The sequence below is a fragment of the Balaenoptera ricei genome, chromosome 7 (assembly GCF_028023285.1).
Source record: "Balaenoptera ricei isolate mBalRic1 chromosome 7, mBalRic1.hap2, whole genome shotgun sequence".
Classification (NCBI taxonomy): Eukaryota; Metazoa; Chordata; class Mammalia; order Artiodactyla; family Balaenopteridae; genus Balaenoptera; species Balaenoptera ricei.
In genome coordinates this window covers 76,747,792-76,766,493 of record NC_082645.1, presented here as the reverse complement: position 1 = coordinate 76,766,493, position 18,702 = coordinate 76,747,792, and the positions used below count along the sequence as shown (strand labels likewise).

Genomic DNA, 18,702 nt, shown 5'->3' with positions numbered 1-18,702 from the left:
GGGGTGTAGGTTCAATCCATGGTTGGGGAACTAAGATCCCACAGGCCGTGTGGCGTGTGTGGCCAAAAAAATTAATAAATAAATACAAAATTTTAAAAAGTTAAAAAAAATGTAAAAAAAAGAACTAAATTACAAATAGAATATTATACTTATATATGATATAAATTATAATATATTTATTTGCTTCAAATAATATAGAAAGGAAGGAAGTGGCCCAGAGTATTAGATGAAACATTAGCAATGAGTTGATAACTACTGAAACTGAGTGATGGGTACTCCATTCCAGGGGTCCTCAACTCCCAGGCCGTGGACCACTACCAGTCCATGGCCTATGAGGAACCAGGCCGCACAGCAGGAAGTGAGTGGCGGGCGAGCGAGCAAAGTGTCATCTGCCGCTCCCCATCGCTTGCATTCACCACCACCCCCACCCGTGTCTGTGAAAAAACTGTCTTCCACAAAACTGGTCCCTGGTGCCAAAAACGTTGGGGACCGCTGCTCTATTCTATCTACTTGTACATATGTTTGAAGTTTTCCATAAACAGGTATATTTTAAATTAATTATTTAATCATAGTATCTTGATAGGATGGTTTATTATCATGATTACTAAATCAATAATGTTTCAGGCATTTAAAGAAAATATTATCCTTCATATATAAAGAAGACACTAGTGATCCAGTAATAGTAAAACAACTGCTCTTAAGAGTTTTACAGAATAACTAACCCATATTGTTGCTCAAAGTCTTTCACACAGTTCCTCTTGAGGACAACTCTACGTATTTAAAAGATTAGCAGGTAAAGTAAGGCTGAATGTTCACTTGGAAGTTAACCAGCCTTTATCAGAAACAAACCCAAAGCAATACATTTGAATTTAAGGAGTAAACAATTTTTTTAAAACAAACAATTAAGACAGAAAAGGCAAAGAATGCTACAAAGCTTCTCTCTTACCTTGACCAAGATGTGATGGTTTTTGAGAAATTATGTGGCCACTGCCATCTAAAACATACTGGGTGCTAAAATTATCAGCAGCTGTCCTTGTTGTAATTAAAACCTGGAATAAGAAAAACTCTAATAAAATTATGATTTTAGTTATTGCAGTGGGCTTATTATAAAATTAGATTTAAAATAATAATTACACATTTCCTTGATTGATAGAAGTTTTACTTAATAAGGTCTTACAACCATTTCTCTTGAAATATTCCTTAGAGTTACATTAATAAGCAATAGGCTAGCTTACATTTTCTATGTTGCAAATTACCGATTTTTATTTCAAATATTTTACTTTAATTAAAACACACACAAATCAGTATACTTGAAATGGCTATTTGTATTGTATGTATTAAGTGACTTACATCTGTAAAATCAAATCAACTGCATTAGGGAAGCTTGCTTTTTAACAGACAGTTTCCATAAATTTGTTGGCAAAGTGAAAAATCCTTTTGTAAAGTGATCATTCCCTCCTTCCTTTATATTCTGATAAAACTGCACTTCTCTATTTCAAGTTAATGGTTCAAAAGAATAAAAATAAATAAATTATACATATATGTATATTTATGGGCAGTTTTTTCTTAAACCCAAGCTTAGAACTCACTGTTTTAAATGTAAAATTTTTATTAATTAAAAAAACTAGCATTAAAACATGTAAGAAAGGATTCCATTCAGCATGAAAATATTTCCTAAGATGTTACAGTCATAGAAATATAAATTTTAAGAATGTCTGAACTCTTCTGAGCCATCCTCACCCTCAGCTTTCTATTTACCTACTTTGTGAGATTACTAGAAGAGTACATGCTATAACAGTAGTAAAACATTCCATTATCAGAAAATACCATAGGTGGGGAGTGGGAATGCTGGCAAAAAAAAAGCAGGGTAGATTCAGAAAAGGGTAGCCTCCTCACATTTCTAGTGAGTAATGTTGATCCAAAAGTGGGAGCAATCTTTCTCAGCCATCCATGAACTCAGCAGAGCTATCTTAAAATAAATCTATGTAATTTAGAAAGAAGCCACAAATATACAGCTCCACTGTTGGAACTCATCCAGGTCCAGTTGGGTCTACATTTGATGGTTCTGTCACCAAGTCCTAACCATGCCCTGATCTCTGGTAGACCAGATGGCTCTGTGGAACATGTGGGTACCGTGAAGGGAAAACCAGAGTCACCACAAAAAAAATTTGGTTTCTCTAGCTTACAGTACTAGTAGAGTCTATTAGGTTCTGTCTAAGGGTGAGGTCCATAAAATCCTTATTAGAGGCTCATTGCTGCAGGCTGCTATTTCTGTCAAAACTGTTCCCTCAAAGAGTTGTACCTGAAACAAAGTTGTGAGCCTCTGTATACACTTAAGTGATTATTCTACTTCTTCTAAAAATATATTCCATGGCTCAAAAGTTGTATTTTAAAAGTCTTCCTGATAACCAATCTCAATCTTCCCACGTACATCCCAACTCTATTGTGTCCAATAGTGATTTCCCCTAGTAGTTTGTTTAAAACAAAGAAGACAGAAATTGCTAGAGATTTTCTTTCCTGTTTCTAATTTAATTACTCTATGATTGTCCCTTTAAAAACAATTCTACATTTAACCAACCACTTCTCCAAAATGCCAAGGTCAACTGAATTCTATTTCTATTCTCCAAAGAGCTAGCCACCTGACCTAAAACTGGTGTCACTGAGCAAAGGCAGCCCTGAAACTCTGAGTTCTAGTACTAACTCTGCCAGTGGCTTGCTAGATGGTCCTGAATAAATGATTACAGTATCATTTTAAGAGGACGGTGATGATAAGATGAAGATGATGCTAATACTTTATAAGGTTACATGGGTTTTTGTGTTAACTACTTAAGAGCATTTTACAGATATTAACATGTTCATCCTTTAAACACATTAGTGAATAATAAATATACTCCAGCCAAGATGAATAAACTGAAGTGCTAAAAAACAAAATAGGACCTTAGTGGTCATAATGTAACATTTATGTTATAGTAAAAAAAAGAGAACACAATATTGTTTTCCAATGTCAAAATTTAAAAAACTAGAATGTTTAGGGTACTATGAAATTTATTTAGATAGGAAATCCTTTGCAATTCACTTCAAAAGACAGTGAAGGATAACACGCCTAAGCACGTTTCACAAATTCATGAAATACAGTGTGTTCCTCAAAGGAAGGAATTGTATTTCAAGAGTTCATTTCATCATATGACCCTGTGTCCTGGGCAGGAAACCTTTTTTTGGACGAGGCACAGGTTCAGAATGTGTTAGCTGTGAAGCAGCTAACACATTCCAATCTGTAGTAACTCCACCATCAGGAGCATCTCCAATATTACAAATTATTACTGGTGCTTCCTACTAGAGACATTGAGGAACTGTGGCAGTGAATGAATCTAGTGGTGTCAAGAAAAGAAATAAATAAATTTATTTTAAAGAATTTTAAAATGAGAGGTTTATTTTAAAAGAAGTTTTAGAAGTCCTTAGAGGTTATATTAGTTATCAGTTATTAAAAACTGACTGTCTGGTCCAGTTACTGAGTTTCAAGAAATTATAGTACTATTACAAAGTTAAAATTACATAAAAGCATTTAAACTTTAGATAAGCACAATTTTTCTCAATGTTTTAGAAAGAAAGTAAATTGAAAAGCTTAGGATGTATCCTAGCAATTCATGAGAAAAAAAATATCCTCTCTTGACAAAAATTCAATGAAGATAATCATATTAAAGTTTTGTGGGGTTTTTTGTTTTGTTTTTGCTGACTTTTGGACAAATACTTTGGCACAAAAACACGAATCTGAAAACTAAGGTAAATGGTCCTCAGGATTCAGCTAAAATATGGACTGTGTATGGATCACTGAAATGTCTTTTTCTTTCTCTGTGTGAGTATGCCTGCCTGCCTGTGCATAACTGTATACTATGATTTCAGAGCCTTCCTCCAGATAGTCCACTGAGGGGGACTAGCAACAGGGAGATCTTGGCCCTGGCTTTTCTCCTTTCAGCAGAGTTTTATTATTTGTGAGAAGGCTGCATTTATTTAGGAAGCAGGATATACCAAGTGTTTCAAAAATCCTGTGCCTATTCTAATTAAAGCCCTACCACAATGGCTCTAAAGGACACAGCAGGTATCCTACACTGTGGAACAGGAAGCAGGAAACAGCAGAATGAAGCTAGAGGCTTCCCTCTACTACTCTTTTACAGCTATGTGGAACCACAGATAAGGGCATCCCAACTCCCATCTTCAAAACAGAATGACTTAGCTTCTCATTCTGCCCCCCTTAAGCCATGGAGGTTTAATGTAACATAAAACAAAAACAAATCTATACATCCCTTATCATCTCATCACAAAATGTATAATGAACTTGATAGATCAAAATAACACACAGCACATTATAACCACTTTAAAAAATTTGGATGAATGAATCAATAAACATGAGTTTTATGCAAGAGGATGGCTGGCAACTCCTCTAATTCTTCCCAGGGAAAAAACAAGAGAAAAAAAGTGAACTTAAGCTACAGAATAAAGACCATTGGTGAGAATTAGAAGGAATTTACCTAGGAATGGCGGTTAAATTTTAGAAAGGATTTCCTGAAAACGTTGAGGAGTCTGCATAAACTTTGAAAGTTAAGGTGAAATACTGCTTACCAACAAGAGAATGAGCAAGCCTGATGACGCCATCACCTTACGTGATACAAACGCATGCTACTTTTCACATTCAAGTCCAGAATAAAAATAACTTTCATCTGCATGGCACATGACCATATTCTAGATACTTTAATACATATTATTTCATTTAACTCTCAAATCATTATCTGCACTTTATAGATTAAAAAAAAAATTGGCTCTCGGAAAAGTGAACCTGTTTTATGCCTTTGGCCAACTCTCTTATTTAAACTCTTGGAAATGATAATTAGGCTTCTGAATCTTCGTCCAGAGTGTGTTCTAATTTGAAGAAAACAAAACATATCAAAACTGTTCTGTATTCCTCTGAAAACTGAGATGCAATTTAGCCTCCATTTAAAATCTATGTCAAAAAACTTATGAGTTTCTCATATATTTCCTTGGAGAAAAAAAGATCATTTTTAACATAATGTATATAAAATATCAGCCTAAAAGGAAATAAATCTTTTATTGTGTGTTTTATTATGTAACAGGAAGAATATATACAAAGAGTCTTCTTAAAAAATTTTATGAACAGGTCAAAACAGGATTTTCACTATTTCTAGTTCATTCTAGTCAGTATACTTAGTAATTAGTATCAGGAATTTAACACTGAAGACTGACAAATATCCCAAAATTATTGCTCCACAAACAACAATAAATTTCAAGAGAAGTTATGCTTGATGTACAATTTTTAAAAAACCGCATCAATTTGTTTCAGTCACTGACACCTTCATCACAGATTATGGAAGCAGTAATTCCAGTTTTAAATACCAATATATCACTCTGTAGATATAAATTTTTTTTTTACTCTTTTGGACTGTTTAAGATTGGAAGTCATTTTATAATTGACAAATTAAGAAAACTGCCCATTCTTTTAAAATGTATAAACAAAAAAACAGAATTAGATGTATTTTAAATTTCTTCAGCCAATTTTGCTGAAAGTCTACTTAATTTTTTCTTTTTATAACTAAAATTATTAACATCTTTAAAATAATCTAACAAAAAATAATTTCAACAGTTTTGGATGATGGCTGTTTAATAGTGTGACAAAATTATATCCCAATTGCATATTATCAATCTACCAAGTCTGAGATGATTTACATCTGTATGACTTTAAAATTATCTACGTCAGTTAGTCTGGCAGATAAAATGACCAAATCACTAATTTTTATTATGTAACTGCAATCTCTATCCAAAGATTTTCAAAATAAGTTGGAGCCTTTAAAATAAACATGCAACTTCTATACCTGAAACTTCAATTATTTCTGAATGATAAAGAATATTGTTTAAAAAGTGAATTTTTTCCCCAAAGAAGCACTCATTAATTTGCCTTGCTGAATAACAATTTTTAATTTTTAAATGTAATTGACCTTAAAAACCAGGTATTACTTTCTGTGTTTCTGAAATACTATTCAGAACCCTCCCATATAATTTTCAACTTGACTACTCCTTGATAACCTCTCTATTGAGCACTGTGGGCCTGAGTATATTTATTATTTTAATATGAGGTATTTTTAAACTTATAAATACCTTTATAACCATGCTAGTAAGAAAGCAGCATGACCTACTGTAGAAAACTCATTACTGAGAAGCATGAAATTGTGAATGAATTTTTGGCTTTGCCATGGATATATTATGTGTCTCTAAACAGGTCACAATTTTCATATTCCATTTACTTCACTGTGCACAGTTCCTCTGAAGTAAACTACTTAGCACAGAACCCTGCATACAGTAGATACTGAAATATTAGCCAACTGATTATTAGACTGTGTTTTGAAGTTGGGGTGAGAAAACCTGGCATTTGGCTTCACAAGACCTCGTTTTCCTTATCAGTAATATAAGGAGACTAAACCATAAAAGACTGAGATGGAGACCAGCACTGGGGAGTGCTCCAGAGATGATCACTTGTGGGGGCAGGGCAGAAAGAGAAGTGAGGCTGTGCCACGGTCACAAGGCCTTGGCAGACGCCAGGAGGGCACTCTGGAGCAGAAACAGCATGGCAGAGGTGCTTCTGAATTAGAATAAGGCCCTTACAACCCCGCATCAACTAGTCAGTCATTGGATGCAGGTTGCCCTGTATGAGGTGGGTAAGGGTCCACTACTAATACAAGAGTCCCCTTTATAAGAAACAATCAAATCTAAATCATCAAAAAATCTGTGACAAAATAGTACTTACTGTAAGATTCCATTCAGATCAAGTTCAAGTACAGGTATGACTAATCTATGTTGACAGAGATCAGAATAGCCATTACCTTTGAGGTGTACTAAATGGGAGGGGACATGAGAGAAAACTTCAGGGATGCTGATAATGGTCTAAATCTTGATCTGAAGTATACATACATAAATATTGACACACACACACACACACACACACACACACACACACACACACACTTATCTATGTGTGATTTTCCCAAAGACTTACAAGAAAAGAGAGTCCATAAAATACTGGAATATTTTCTAAGATAAACACTTGACATTGCAATATGTAAACTGAACATAATTTTTTTTAAAGCTTATAGATTTCTATTATTGTGATACTTTGACAATTTTTTTATTCCTTTTGTGATTTTGATGAACAAAATTACTTTAAATATTTACACTTAAGGCATTCAAATGCCTCAAAAATAAAACAAGGCAAAATGATAAACCTGGATATCAAGTGGGCTTAAGTAATCAAATAAAAAAACAAGATAGAGAGTATCACTGGATAAGGACTTGCAAAACTGCCATCTAAAATCAGAACTACAGTGAAAATTTGGAGAAATCATGGCTGATGTACAATGTATTTTAAAAGACTAAGTATAGTACTGCCACCTAGCAGACAAAGTTGATAATGACCAACTTCAGTTCTGAAAGGTTATTATATACATCTTATAGAAAATACAGAAAAGCTGAACAATATATTATTCAACAATACTTGCCAAAATAAAGCTTAACAACTATCTGCCAAATTTGGACGACAGCTAAAAAAGCGAATACTTTTATTCTCAAACAAATTATATGATTTCTAAAATAGCCACTGAGAACTCCAACAGTAGTACTAGCACTGGGAGCTTCAAAGCTCCCTTGGTACAAATCCCACCCCATTTTAAAAACAGACTCTTTGTACAAGATTCTAGGGCTATAGGTTCCCATATACAGTCTCTGGGGATAAAAATGGGCAATGGCCAGTTGTACCCTCTAGTTGCTCTTCCCTAAAATCTATTTGGAAACTCAGTGAACTCTAAATAAAGCAAGAGCTGAGAAAGATAGAGAAAGCACACGGTGTGCTAGATTTTGGATAGAGATTTTAAGCAGAATGCACTTAACGAATGACAAGGTCTTTCCTTCTTTAGTGATGTCTGAACATCTGGATTATAACAAGCAAGGGCCCTTAGTCCTCTGTGCTAGAACAGCAAAACCTCCCACTTTAACCCCCACCTCTTCCCCAACCCACAACTTTTCTTTCTTACATAGCCATCAGCTTACAGAGCCCCGAAGTCAAAGAGTAAGTGAATAGCTAGCTGGGACCCTTTCCACAGAAAACAGAAAACCTACACTTTGCCAGCATTCTAAAGGCAGAAGGGTCAAGGGAAGACCAAAATAAGCCTGGAGAATATATCATTGCTGGGGAGACTAGGCTACTAAATAAAGAAATAGCAACAATATCTCATGTCCTTGCCACTTTTCTGGGACAATAAGTATAAAGTCCTATCATTTTACTGCACCTGCGCACGCTCACCCAAACAGGGTCTGCCAGCCTAAGCACAAAAGAAAGGATACACAGTCACTGGGCAAACTTAGGTAGCTAAAGAGACCCTCACAATTACCATGTCACTCACTGGCACACAGATACTATCACACTATAAAACAGAGCCTAACACACACAGAATAACAGTACAGCACAAAGAAACTAGTGATCAAACATAACTGAGATACATGGAAATGAAGAGATCAAGGTTCTAGATGGGCTTTGCCACAAACTAGTTACGTAACCTAGGGCAGAGGCAGTGACGTATAACTGGTACTATGCAATGGAGTGGGTCAGGCACTGAACTTAAGGGTTCATAGAAATTGAAAACATCTAGCAGTCAGGAGAGCAAAGTTCTAGCTAGGGTTTAGCTCAAGTCAATGCACATCTCTAGAGCACAACCTAGTTATCTGTATTGACTACAGTAGTATTTCCAGAGTGCATTCCACAGCACAACAGAATAACAGTAATATGTGTCTCAATAAAAGAGTTTCATAGTCAGGTAAGTGCAGGAAATGTCTGTACTATAAACCACCAACCTCAGAGATTCACAATGCACTTTAGTACAGTAAAGGCTCTGAGAAGTGCTTATAGTTAAGATACCTGTTTAATTTTAATACTTTTCCAAGTCAGTGGATCACTAAACCATTTTTTCCTCTTATAAATGTTACCACTGAAAAACACTTTGCCATTCCTCAAAAAATTAAACAGAATTATAGTAGTCCCCTTTATCTGCGGGAGACATGTTTCAAGACCCCCAATGGATGCCTGAAACTGCAGATAGTATCAAACCCTGTATATACTATGCTTTTTCCTATGTATACATACCTAAGACAAAGTTTAATTTATAAATTAGGCACAGTAAGAGAATACCTGAATTGCTGGCATCACTGCTCTTGCACTTTGGGGCCATTATTAAGTAAAATAAGGGTTCCTTTGAACACAAGCACTATGATACCTTGACAGATCTGATAACCCAGATGGCTAGAAAGTGACTAACAGGCTGGTAGTGTATAAAACGTGGATATGCAAGACAAAGGGATGATACACGTCCCAGGCAGGACAGAGCAGAACTGCACAAAATTTCATCATGCTACTCAGAATGGTGCACAATGTAAAATTTATGAATTATTTGTGGAATTTTTCCACTTAATATTTTCCAACAGTGGTTGACTGTGGTAACTGAAACCATGGAAAGCAAAACCATGGATAAGAGGGGACTATTGGACCATTTGATCCAGTGATTCCACTTCTGGGTATATACCCAAAAAAGTGAAAGCAAGGACTCAAACAGACATCTGTACACCAATATTCATAGCAGCATTATTCACAAGAGCCAAATAGTGGAAACAACCCAAATGTCCATTGACAGATGAATGGATACAACAGAGTATCATTCAGTCTTAAGAAGGATGAAATTCTGATACATGTTACAACATGTATGAGTCTTAAAAACATTATGCTGAATGAAATAAGCCAGACACAAAACGACAAATAGTGTATGATTTCAATTGTAAGACACACCTAGAACAGTCAAATTCATAGAGACAGAAAGTAGAATACTGGTTACCAGTGGACGGGGGAAAGGAGAATAGAGGTTTATTGTTTAATGGGCATAGTTTCAGTTTGGGATGATGAAAAAGTTCTGGAGATGGATGGTGGTGATGCCTACACAACAGTGTCAATGTATTTAATACCATTGAATTGTACACTTAGAAATGACTAAAATAGTAAATTTTATGTATATTTTACACAATAAAATGTATATTTTACGCAATAAAAAAAAACTCTTTGCCAAATTCTGGGTGAGTTGTCTCTTAATTCTAATATTGTGTTATTATGAAACCACTAAAATAGTCAATACAAATTACCTCACCTCAGCTACACAACAAATTGACCCCAAGGCTTCTCCACGAAAACCGTAAGTTGTCAAATTTTCAAGATCTTCATGGCTACTTATTTTTGAGGTATAGTACTTCATTGCCATCACAGGTGCATCATCAGCCTTGATACCCTCACCATTGTCTCGCACCTCAATCTTATCAAATCCATAGTTCTCCTATGAAAGTTAAACAGTACTTTTAGTATATAAGGACATTAAACTATTATCACATTTACAAACAGAAATGTAACACAAGTGAAATGGTTTCGTCATTTATCTATCTTTTATGGAAACTTAACATTAAAGAAGTAAGAGTTTAAATTCTTAACTCTACCAAATCCTAGTTATGGTACTATGGGCAAGTCCCTTGTTTTCCTTGGACTCAGATTCAACTGTAAAATAAGGAGATCAGTATGATCTTCAAGGTTCCCTAGAATTGTTTCAGTATGATAGGTATTTATGTTTAAATTTATGTTAGAACTTGCCCAGAAATATTCTTCTAAGTTATATACACCTTTGTATATATAATCTCTCATATAAAACAGAATACCATCACCATCAAAAACACCAGCTGGTTCTACCCACCGAGAGTCTAGCAATCATCATTATTCAATCTGATTTTTAATACTTTGTCCCTGAGCTACTTGTTGCTTTCATAAATAAATAAAAATCTGCTACATTATAACTTTCTAAATTTCTTTCTGCAAATAGTCACCTAACAGACTGCTGAGAAAATATAGCTAATTGGCAATCTCAGAGAGTTTTTAATTTGAAAATGGAGGGAAAAAAACAAATCATAGCTTAATACTGGTAATTTAATACTAAAAATATGCATACATGACAAATACAAAGCCTAAATTCCTAGAGTGATCACACTTTCTATGAATACCATATTCTAAATTTGGTAGCAAGCCTCTATCGTAAGCTTTACTTCACAAAGTTTATGTGTATGGCCTTAAATGCATGTTATAAAGGGAAAAAAAAATCTTCCTACAATTATAATGACTCTGCTATTTAAAAATAATACTTTTTAATAACCTAAAATTATATAATACTGTGTCATTACTTTTTAGATAAATTAGAAATAAAAGGTGTTGCGGGGAGACACCTAAGATTTAGTTTCTTATCTCTCCCTCCATCGAAAAATTATCTTTCTGGGAATAGCCTGTCTGCTTCATTTTATAGAAAAATAATTAACTATAGAAATGCAAATCTTTCAATATAAATAAGAACTCCAGGCGCCTGAGTAAAATACCACAAAGATCTGTTTAAATGTTTAAAATAATATCTACATGTTTAATTTACTAATTACGAAAACATTCCTAGTCAGAACAGTTATTACTGTATGAAACTATAATGAAACAGATCTTATTATGTAAAGCAACAGACTTGTTTATTCTAAAATTCTACAAAGCAGGAACTGGCAAACGTCAAGAGACTTAAATATGCAGCAGGATAAAAATGTGTACTTTAATTTACTTTTTAAAGAGGACTTCTGTTGGCTCTGTAAAACTATTTCTAAAAACTGTGTTTTTCTTCCAAGAACTTTGAGAACAAGACATATGTTTGCCTGCCTAAGATTCTTAAGTTAAATTTGTCAGATATAATTATATAATCCTATTTAACTATTATCAACTGTATTCTAATCAGACTGAACTGACTACATAAAATGTCTAAGAAAAAGAAAATGTCTTTCTTTCAGTTTAATTTTTTCATGTTTATAAAGCTTTTACTATATCATTTAAAACCAAAGTAGCGGTTTGATACACTATAGAACAGCGGTTCTCAGCATCAACTAGAAACTTGTTAGAAACACAAAGTTGGGGCCCTACTTAGAATCTGAAATTCTGCGGCCCAATAACTGTTTTAACAGACTCCCTAAAATTACTGATGTACCCAAATGTTATGAAAACCACTGGCATAGAGGAAAGATCCTGAATGAGTTTTAGAGTCATAAAGACCTCGATTGCAATCTCAGCTCCAGTACTTACTACTTACATGACTTTGGGAAAGTTCTCAGAACCTCAATTATTTATAAAATGAGTATAGCAGTAGCTAATTCATAGAGTTTTTACAAGGAGCAAATGGGTAACATATATATAATATATGCATATGTATATGAAAAGGAAAGGTCTCTTTCCTACAAAGATATTCGTATCAGTAGTCTTTCTAATGCCATAATACCAGAAATAATATGAGTATCTGATAATTTGGAGATTACAAAAAATGTATTCTTACATTCACTCAAATTTATTTACCATTTATGTACCAGATACTGGAGAGGGATAGAGGACACAAAAAAATATAGACCTTACCTCCATGAGCTAGTAACTTATAACAGGGTAAGTAGACCTGAAGACTAATTGTAATACATCATAATAAGAGTCATAAGTCATTATTAACTCAAATGATTTAATATGTAGCACTTAAATTTAAAAATGTGAAAACTATGAAGCAACAAGGGACACAGTTCTGAAATAAGATTAGGTAGAAAAAACAAAATTCAAATGAGAATATATAAAACAAGTAAACACAAATAACCAAGGATAAGTATTAGTAGAAAATACAGACAAACTAAATTCATGTTTTATGTGATAGAGTCCTTTAGAATAAGCTTTCCTTTATAATTTCCTTTAATGTTACTGTAACACTGATCTAAATTAAAACTTATTTTTAAAAATTTACTCTTAAACCAGACAAAGGGTTCAATGTCCTAAGAATAATTTACTGGTATATAAAGAAAAGAGGTAATAATTCTAAGGAGAAAACATCTGTCCAACCCTTTTTTGCTTTAAAGGTACTTGGCAGCATCTCAGGGACACTCACCAGTTTAACATCTATGCTTGTGGCACCAGCATCCAAGGAGTTTTCAATGAGCTCTTTTACGACACTGACCACTGAAGTGATTATTTGAGAACTTGAAAGGAGGCGAACTGTTGCTGCCGGCAGCTGTTTCATTCTAGCTTTTAGCAGAGTAGCTAGAAAATAAAATATAAGTTGTAAAAATAAAAATTGTTAAACATTCCTAACAGAACTGATAGCAACAACAGCAGCAATAATAGCAACGCGTATTTATTGAGCCTCACTGTATGTCAGGCTCTGCTGTTAAGCACATACAGTATTAAATCATTTATTTCTTACGAATACCCTTTAAAATAGATGCCATTATCATCTCCATATTATAAGACTAAGGCAGAGAGAAATTTGTTGGTAAATCACACTATGTTACTAATTGAAGAATGATAAGAATAATTGTGCAATAAGTGTAATATATGATGTGTCTGGCTAGGAATCACCAGATGGTGCTGTCAACTGATATGCAGATAATGTCAGTCATGTGCCTTAATGGCAGTTGCACTTGAACATCATTAGTCATCTACACATTTTGATGAATTACAACATCTCTTTCAATTACTGAGCTCTTTAGAGTTAGGAAATCTAGACTCTAGAATTACTCTTAATCTAAACTAGTCATACCCAGACATATCATATCAGATTACTATCCTATGCACTACTGTGTCTAAAACATCTTTCTAATCATGTGGCTCCCCAAAGCCAAATTATGATAAAGCTCAAATCCATATGCTGGCCTTCAAGGTCCTTTACATGCCGATCCAACTTGTACATCCAAAATCTCTCTGCCAGTAATTGTTTTAGCCATGAAACCCTTTGTCTGAAACCTTTTCAAACAAAGAAACAAAAAAATTTCATATGGAAAAAAGCACGTACGTAAAATTTGCAGGGAGTGGGGTTTGCATCTACCTTAATGCCCAACTCAGAAAAGATTTCAGGAAAATAAAAAATACTAGTTTGACAACATGCAATTCCTCTAGAGTCATGATTTTATTTGACAATAAAATGGTGGTGGTGGGGGAGGAGCCCTAGGTACTTCCTTAATTTACCGTGACTAGTTACATGCGCACATGATGATTTGACCCTATGGAATCTAGAGACAAACAAAACAATGCCAAAGACAAACCAAACCAAATAAAAAGGTTTCTGTTTAGGATTCTTTCTCAGGCCACTTAAGATGTAAAACAAGCAGAGTCACATAAAGTTTAAGAATAAGTAACTGAGCAAGAAATGGAGTATAGCCATTACAATGATTACATAAAATTTTAAGGGATGCATTTCTGGGAAGAAGTCAATATACTGAGTTCTGAATGGTGTTAACTGTTCACAATTCATAACTATATTTTGCTTTGTACAAGGCAAAGCTGATTAGCACAATGGAAAAATATGCCACTAATTATTATTATACACTAATAGCTATATAATGTTGAGGAAATTAAAATTAAACTCTAAAACTCAATCACCTAACCTACAAAAGAGAGATAATAATGATATCATATGGTTGTGGTGAGAAGTAAATAAGATAATGTATACAACTTATTATAGTGCTTGGCATACACATGCTAAAAAATCCCAGGATCTCTGGACTAAATTGAGTTCCTCCAAACTACTACATGAATACCACACCCCCCAACACACGTCTAACCCCTAGCCCCACAGGAGCTAACCCAGTGGTTGGTATCAGGTTAGGCCTGGGTTTAAGAAGTCTTCTTCCTTAGTTTGAGAGTCCCAGGGATCTAAGAAAAACACTTACCAAGCAAGCTTTGGCGTATAAACCTAGCCTCACCTCAACCTTCCCTCCTTCTGCAGAGATTAATTAATCTCTTCATTAATCTCATCATCTCTGTCTCATTCTCTATAATCTCTCTTCCAAAATCTTCTGTTTCTCCCCAGAAAGTCCCTAATTTCATCCCAATCTTCTCCCTCTTCTAGTTCACTGAGATCAAGGCAGACCACAGCATGAACTCTATCTTTACACACTTTACCTCCTCTACCACACTGTGTCCTTTGGTTTCTTAAAATGTCTCCACCTCTACCCATGTTCTTCTTCACTCAGTCTCAGACCAATGTCTCTTTCTATTAAACTAACACTTTCACCTAGTTTCTTTATCTAGTCCCATCCCTCCTCCAGGCCTCTTGGTCTTGAAAACAAAAACAAAAAATTCTTCCCTCAACCCTATTAACTCTATGATTATCTTTTTTCTTTATGAAGCCAAACTTGAATAAGTAACCTGTATTCACCGTCACCAATTCCCTATCACCAACTCAGTTCTAAAACCCTTGCAAAATAGCTTACACAACCACTGTTAGGATTTTGTTTTCTTCAAGTTCACCAATGAGCTCTTAAATCATCAAATTCTTTTCTCAGGATTCACGTTCCTTGATATCCCTGAAGCATGTGACATTGATGATACTGCCTATCCTCAAGGATTATACCATCCATCAATACCTCTTGGATCTCTTCATGTTTTCTTCACTCTCTTCCCAGAAAAATGGGCATTCCCTAATCCCTCTCCCCTCTTCTTATATACCCAAAACCCTATAACCTTAGATGTTATAGAATAACATCTAAATCTACATCCCAACAGTGATCTCTCTCTTCCCAAGACAGGCATTTCTTACAATCAGTGTCACTGCTACCTCAAAAGGTTTATAAAATAGAACTTATCTTCTTGTTCCACCCTCCATACCTCCCACTTAACTTTGCTATTTCTCTTAATAACTCACCGTTCTTTGTGACCAAGGTCAAAAACTTCAATCTTCCTTTACCAGCAATCCCACCCTATTTGCACCTCCATTTTCTCCTAATGCAATACTATCTATCATTCTAGACCCGGTTTCAATATCATTTGTAACATAGTCCTTTCTGATCACCCAGCCAGGAATGACCCTTTCCTCCCATTCCGAAAGAACTTGGCTTGCTTATCACACCCCTGTCCTGACCTATACAACCTCTGAATGCACGGAATTATATAATTCTGGATGCAACACAGAGTAATCAGAGTACTTCACTCAAGGTGAGTACTTCATAATTATTAATGAAGTGGCCAGGAAAAATAATTTTATCGGCACCTACCTCATGCCAAGGTAAACATTAGGAAAAGCGACCTCCTTCCCAGCAAGTCACCATTGCCTTAACTCCTTCCCTTTATGTATTCTATTTTAACTGGACTCCATATCATCCCCTTCATCACTTGTATCTCCTAACCAGGCTTTTTTCTAGAATCCAGGGCCTTATTTCCAACTACTTTCTAAATATCATCATTTAGATGACAGAAAGGCACCCTAAATTCAACATGTCTCAAAGAGATCAGATCTTTCTCTAATTAACTGTCTTTCTTGCTATATTTATTTGATAATACAAATAACAGCTAACATAAGTTACTTAAATACATATATAAAATTATTCCAGTTAATCCTCACAACAAGCTTATGTATAGTGTCATTCCTCTATCACAAACAGGATTTAAAAGCTTGATCGCTTGTTCCAAGATCACACAACTATTAAGTGACAGATGCACACCTGCATATTTTGTCATGTTTGACTCCAAAGGCTATGTTCATCCAGTCTCACAAAGCAAAATTAGAAACCTTGAGTCATCCTTGAAATTCTCCTCACTCTCTACATCCTGCCACCCACTCCTGTCTATCTTACTACCTAAATATTTCTCAAATAGTTCTTTCCTCTCTATCCCTATGGCTTTTGCCTTTGTTCAGCCCTTCAACAATTTTCCCCTGACCTATTGCAATAACCAGCTAATTGACAGCTTGCCTAGAATCTCAACCACCTACAGGATTCTTTCTATAATTTACATTTAATCATGTTGCTATCCTACTCAAAATTTTATAAAGATTTCCAACTACTAACTAGGTTAAATCCAAACTCCTTATCAATTGGACCTCTGTCTTTCTAATCGCATCCCACTCTTCTCCAAATGCACACTAGGCCAGTCATACTATGCAACTTGTCTCTCTTAATGTGGTGGCAGTGACTCCTTCCTTGGATCATAAGGTTCCGTTTCTCTACTGATGACTTCTCACCACCCTTCTAGATTTAGTTCAAGTATCACCTCCTCGAGGAAGCCTTTCTTATTATCAGCTCCAACCCCTGCCCCAACAGATTAGGCAGTCCTTCCTCTGTACTCCCAGAGCACCTTTTCCTTATTTCTAACCCCAAACTCATCACAGATTATTCTAGGTGTTGTATTTCGGCCCCTTCCTCCTGGCTGAGAGTGCTTTGAGGATACATTAATCTCATATCCCTAGCACAACCTCTGGAACATAACAAGCATTCCACCGTATGTGTACCAAATGGCATCGTTTGAAAAGTGGAAGGGTTGATACCAGGCTTACGACTCACAGCAAAGAATGTCTAGGAATGCCAGGAATCAGTCTTCTATATTTGCTGAGAGGTAAATCAAACACTCCTGAAAGAGTGCTGATGATCAGGAAATTCAGTTAAGGCTAACAGTGTACCTAAAAAAGAAGTAAAGATCAGAGAACTCATAGATAAACTTTAGGAAAAACACAATGAAATAATTATTTTTTTTAAAAAATGTAGTAAATCTAACCTAATTGGTTTTATAAGGCCATTAGAAATGCAATATATGTACACATATATATGTGTATATACAGTCAACATTCTCTTACACCAATTTTGAAAAGCCATTGTAAGTTATTTCAGCAATGTGAATAAAAAAAACTCTGTGTACTGCCAAGCTTATGAAATTCAACTTCAGAGATGATTCCAAATAATCTGGTTTTTTCCTCCCCGTTCTTGAATGAGATCAATTATTGGGGGAATTCCCTGGAAGTCCAGTGGTTAGGACTCCAAGCTTTTTCTGCCGAGGGCGCGGGTTCAATCCCTAGTCAGGGAACTAAGGTCCCCACAAGCCGCCCTGCAACCCACGGGGAGCGGCCAAAAAAAGAAGAAAAAGATCAATTCTTGGTACCCACATTTCCTCAGCATATAACATAAGTACCTGTCTTCAGCGTGTAGACAGACCCAGAATGACAGTAAAAATCATGGTTAACCGAAAAGTTTGCTTCCGCCACTTGCATGATGCCACAACCTACAATATTATAAAACCCCTCACTCACTCACACTCTAGACAGGGTGAGTTACGGCTGTCAGGGGTTAAAGTTTCTTCCTGGCAAACAACAACTTTAAGATATGCACCCAGAAGGATCTGAGGAATGGGCTGCAACAAAGGCCTAAACACCATTTGGTCAGGAAAGTCCAAATCAGACATTAAGCAGCCCACACCTGCTGGGAGACCGCTCTCCAGGTGTGCGCGCCCGCGAGCCGGGCTTCGTCCGCTTCCCGCCCCGCGAGAGGAGGGGGGGAGGGGCGCCCACGGCGGCCGCCGGCGCTCCCGCCCCGACCGGGACAAGTGGAGGGGAGGAGGCTCTCGAGCTTACGATATAAGAATGAATACCCGTTAGCCACACGACACTACCTTCTTGCTCGCGCGAGGTGGGAAACAACAATCCACTAGCAGACCGGCCAGCGTCCCGCCAGGAGCCCAGGCCCGGCCTGGCGGATCCCCGACTCACCCGCAATGCACGCGGGGCGGGGCGGGCACCGAGCGCACCGCCC

General features: G+C 35.9%; 1 protein-coding gene across 6 annotated transcripts in view; it reads right to left on the bottom strand.

The window, feature by feature from the left end:
• PMS1 (PMS1 homolog 1, mismatch repair system component) overlaps positions 1–18,683 on the bottom strand; it is an 85,090-nt gene extending 66,407 nt beyond the window's left edge. For all 6 annotated transcript variants that reach the window (XM_059928334.1, XM_059928333.1, XM_059928330.1 and 3 more), the window contains exons 1-5: positions 18,563–18,683; positions 17,464–17,579; positions 13,077–13,228; positions 10,245–10,427; positions 947–1,049 (exon numbers count right to left, since the gene is read on the bottom strand). In XM_059928334.1, coding sequence (XP_059784317.1) covers positions 947–1,049; positions 10,245–10,427; positions 13,077–13,208 — 418 coding nt within the window. In that variant the 5' untranslated portion in view covers positions 13,209–13,228; positions 17,464–17,579; positions 18,563–18,683. The remainder of the gene's footprint in view (positions 1–946; positions 1,050–10,244; positions 10,428–13,076; positions 13,229–17,463; positions 17,580–18,562) is intronic.
• Positions 18,684–18,702: the final 19 nt, after the last annotated feature.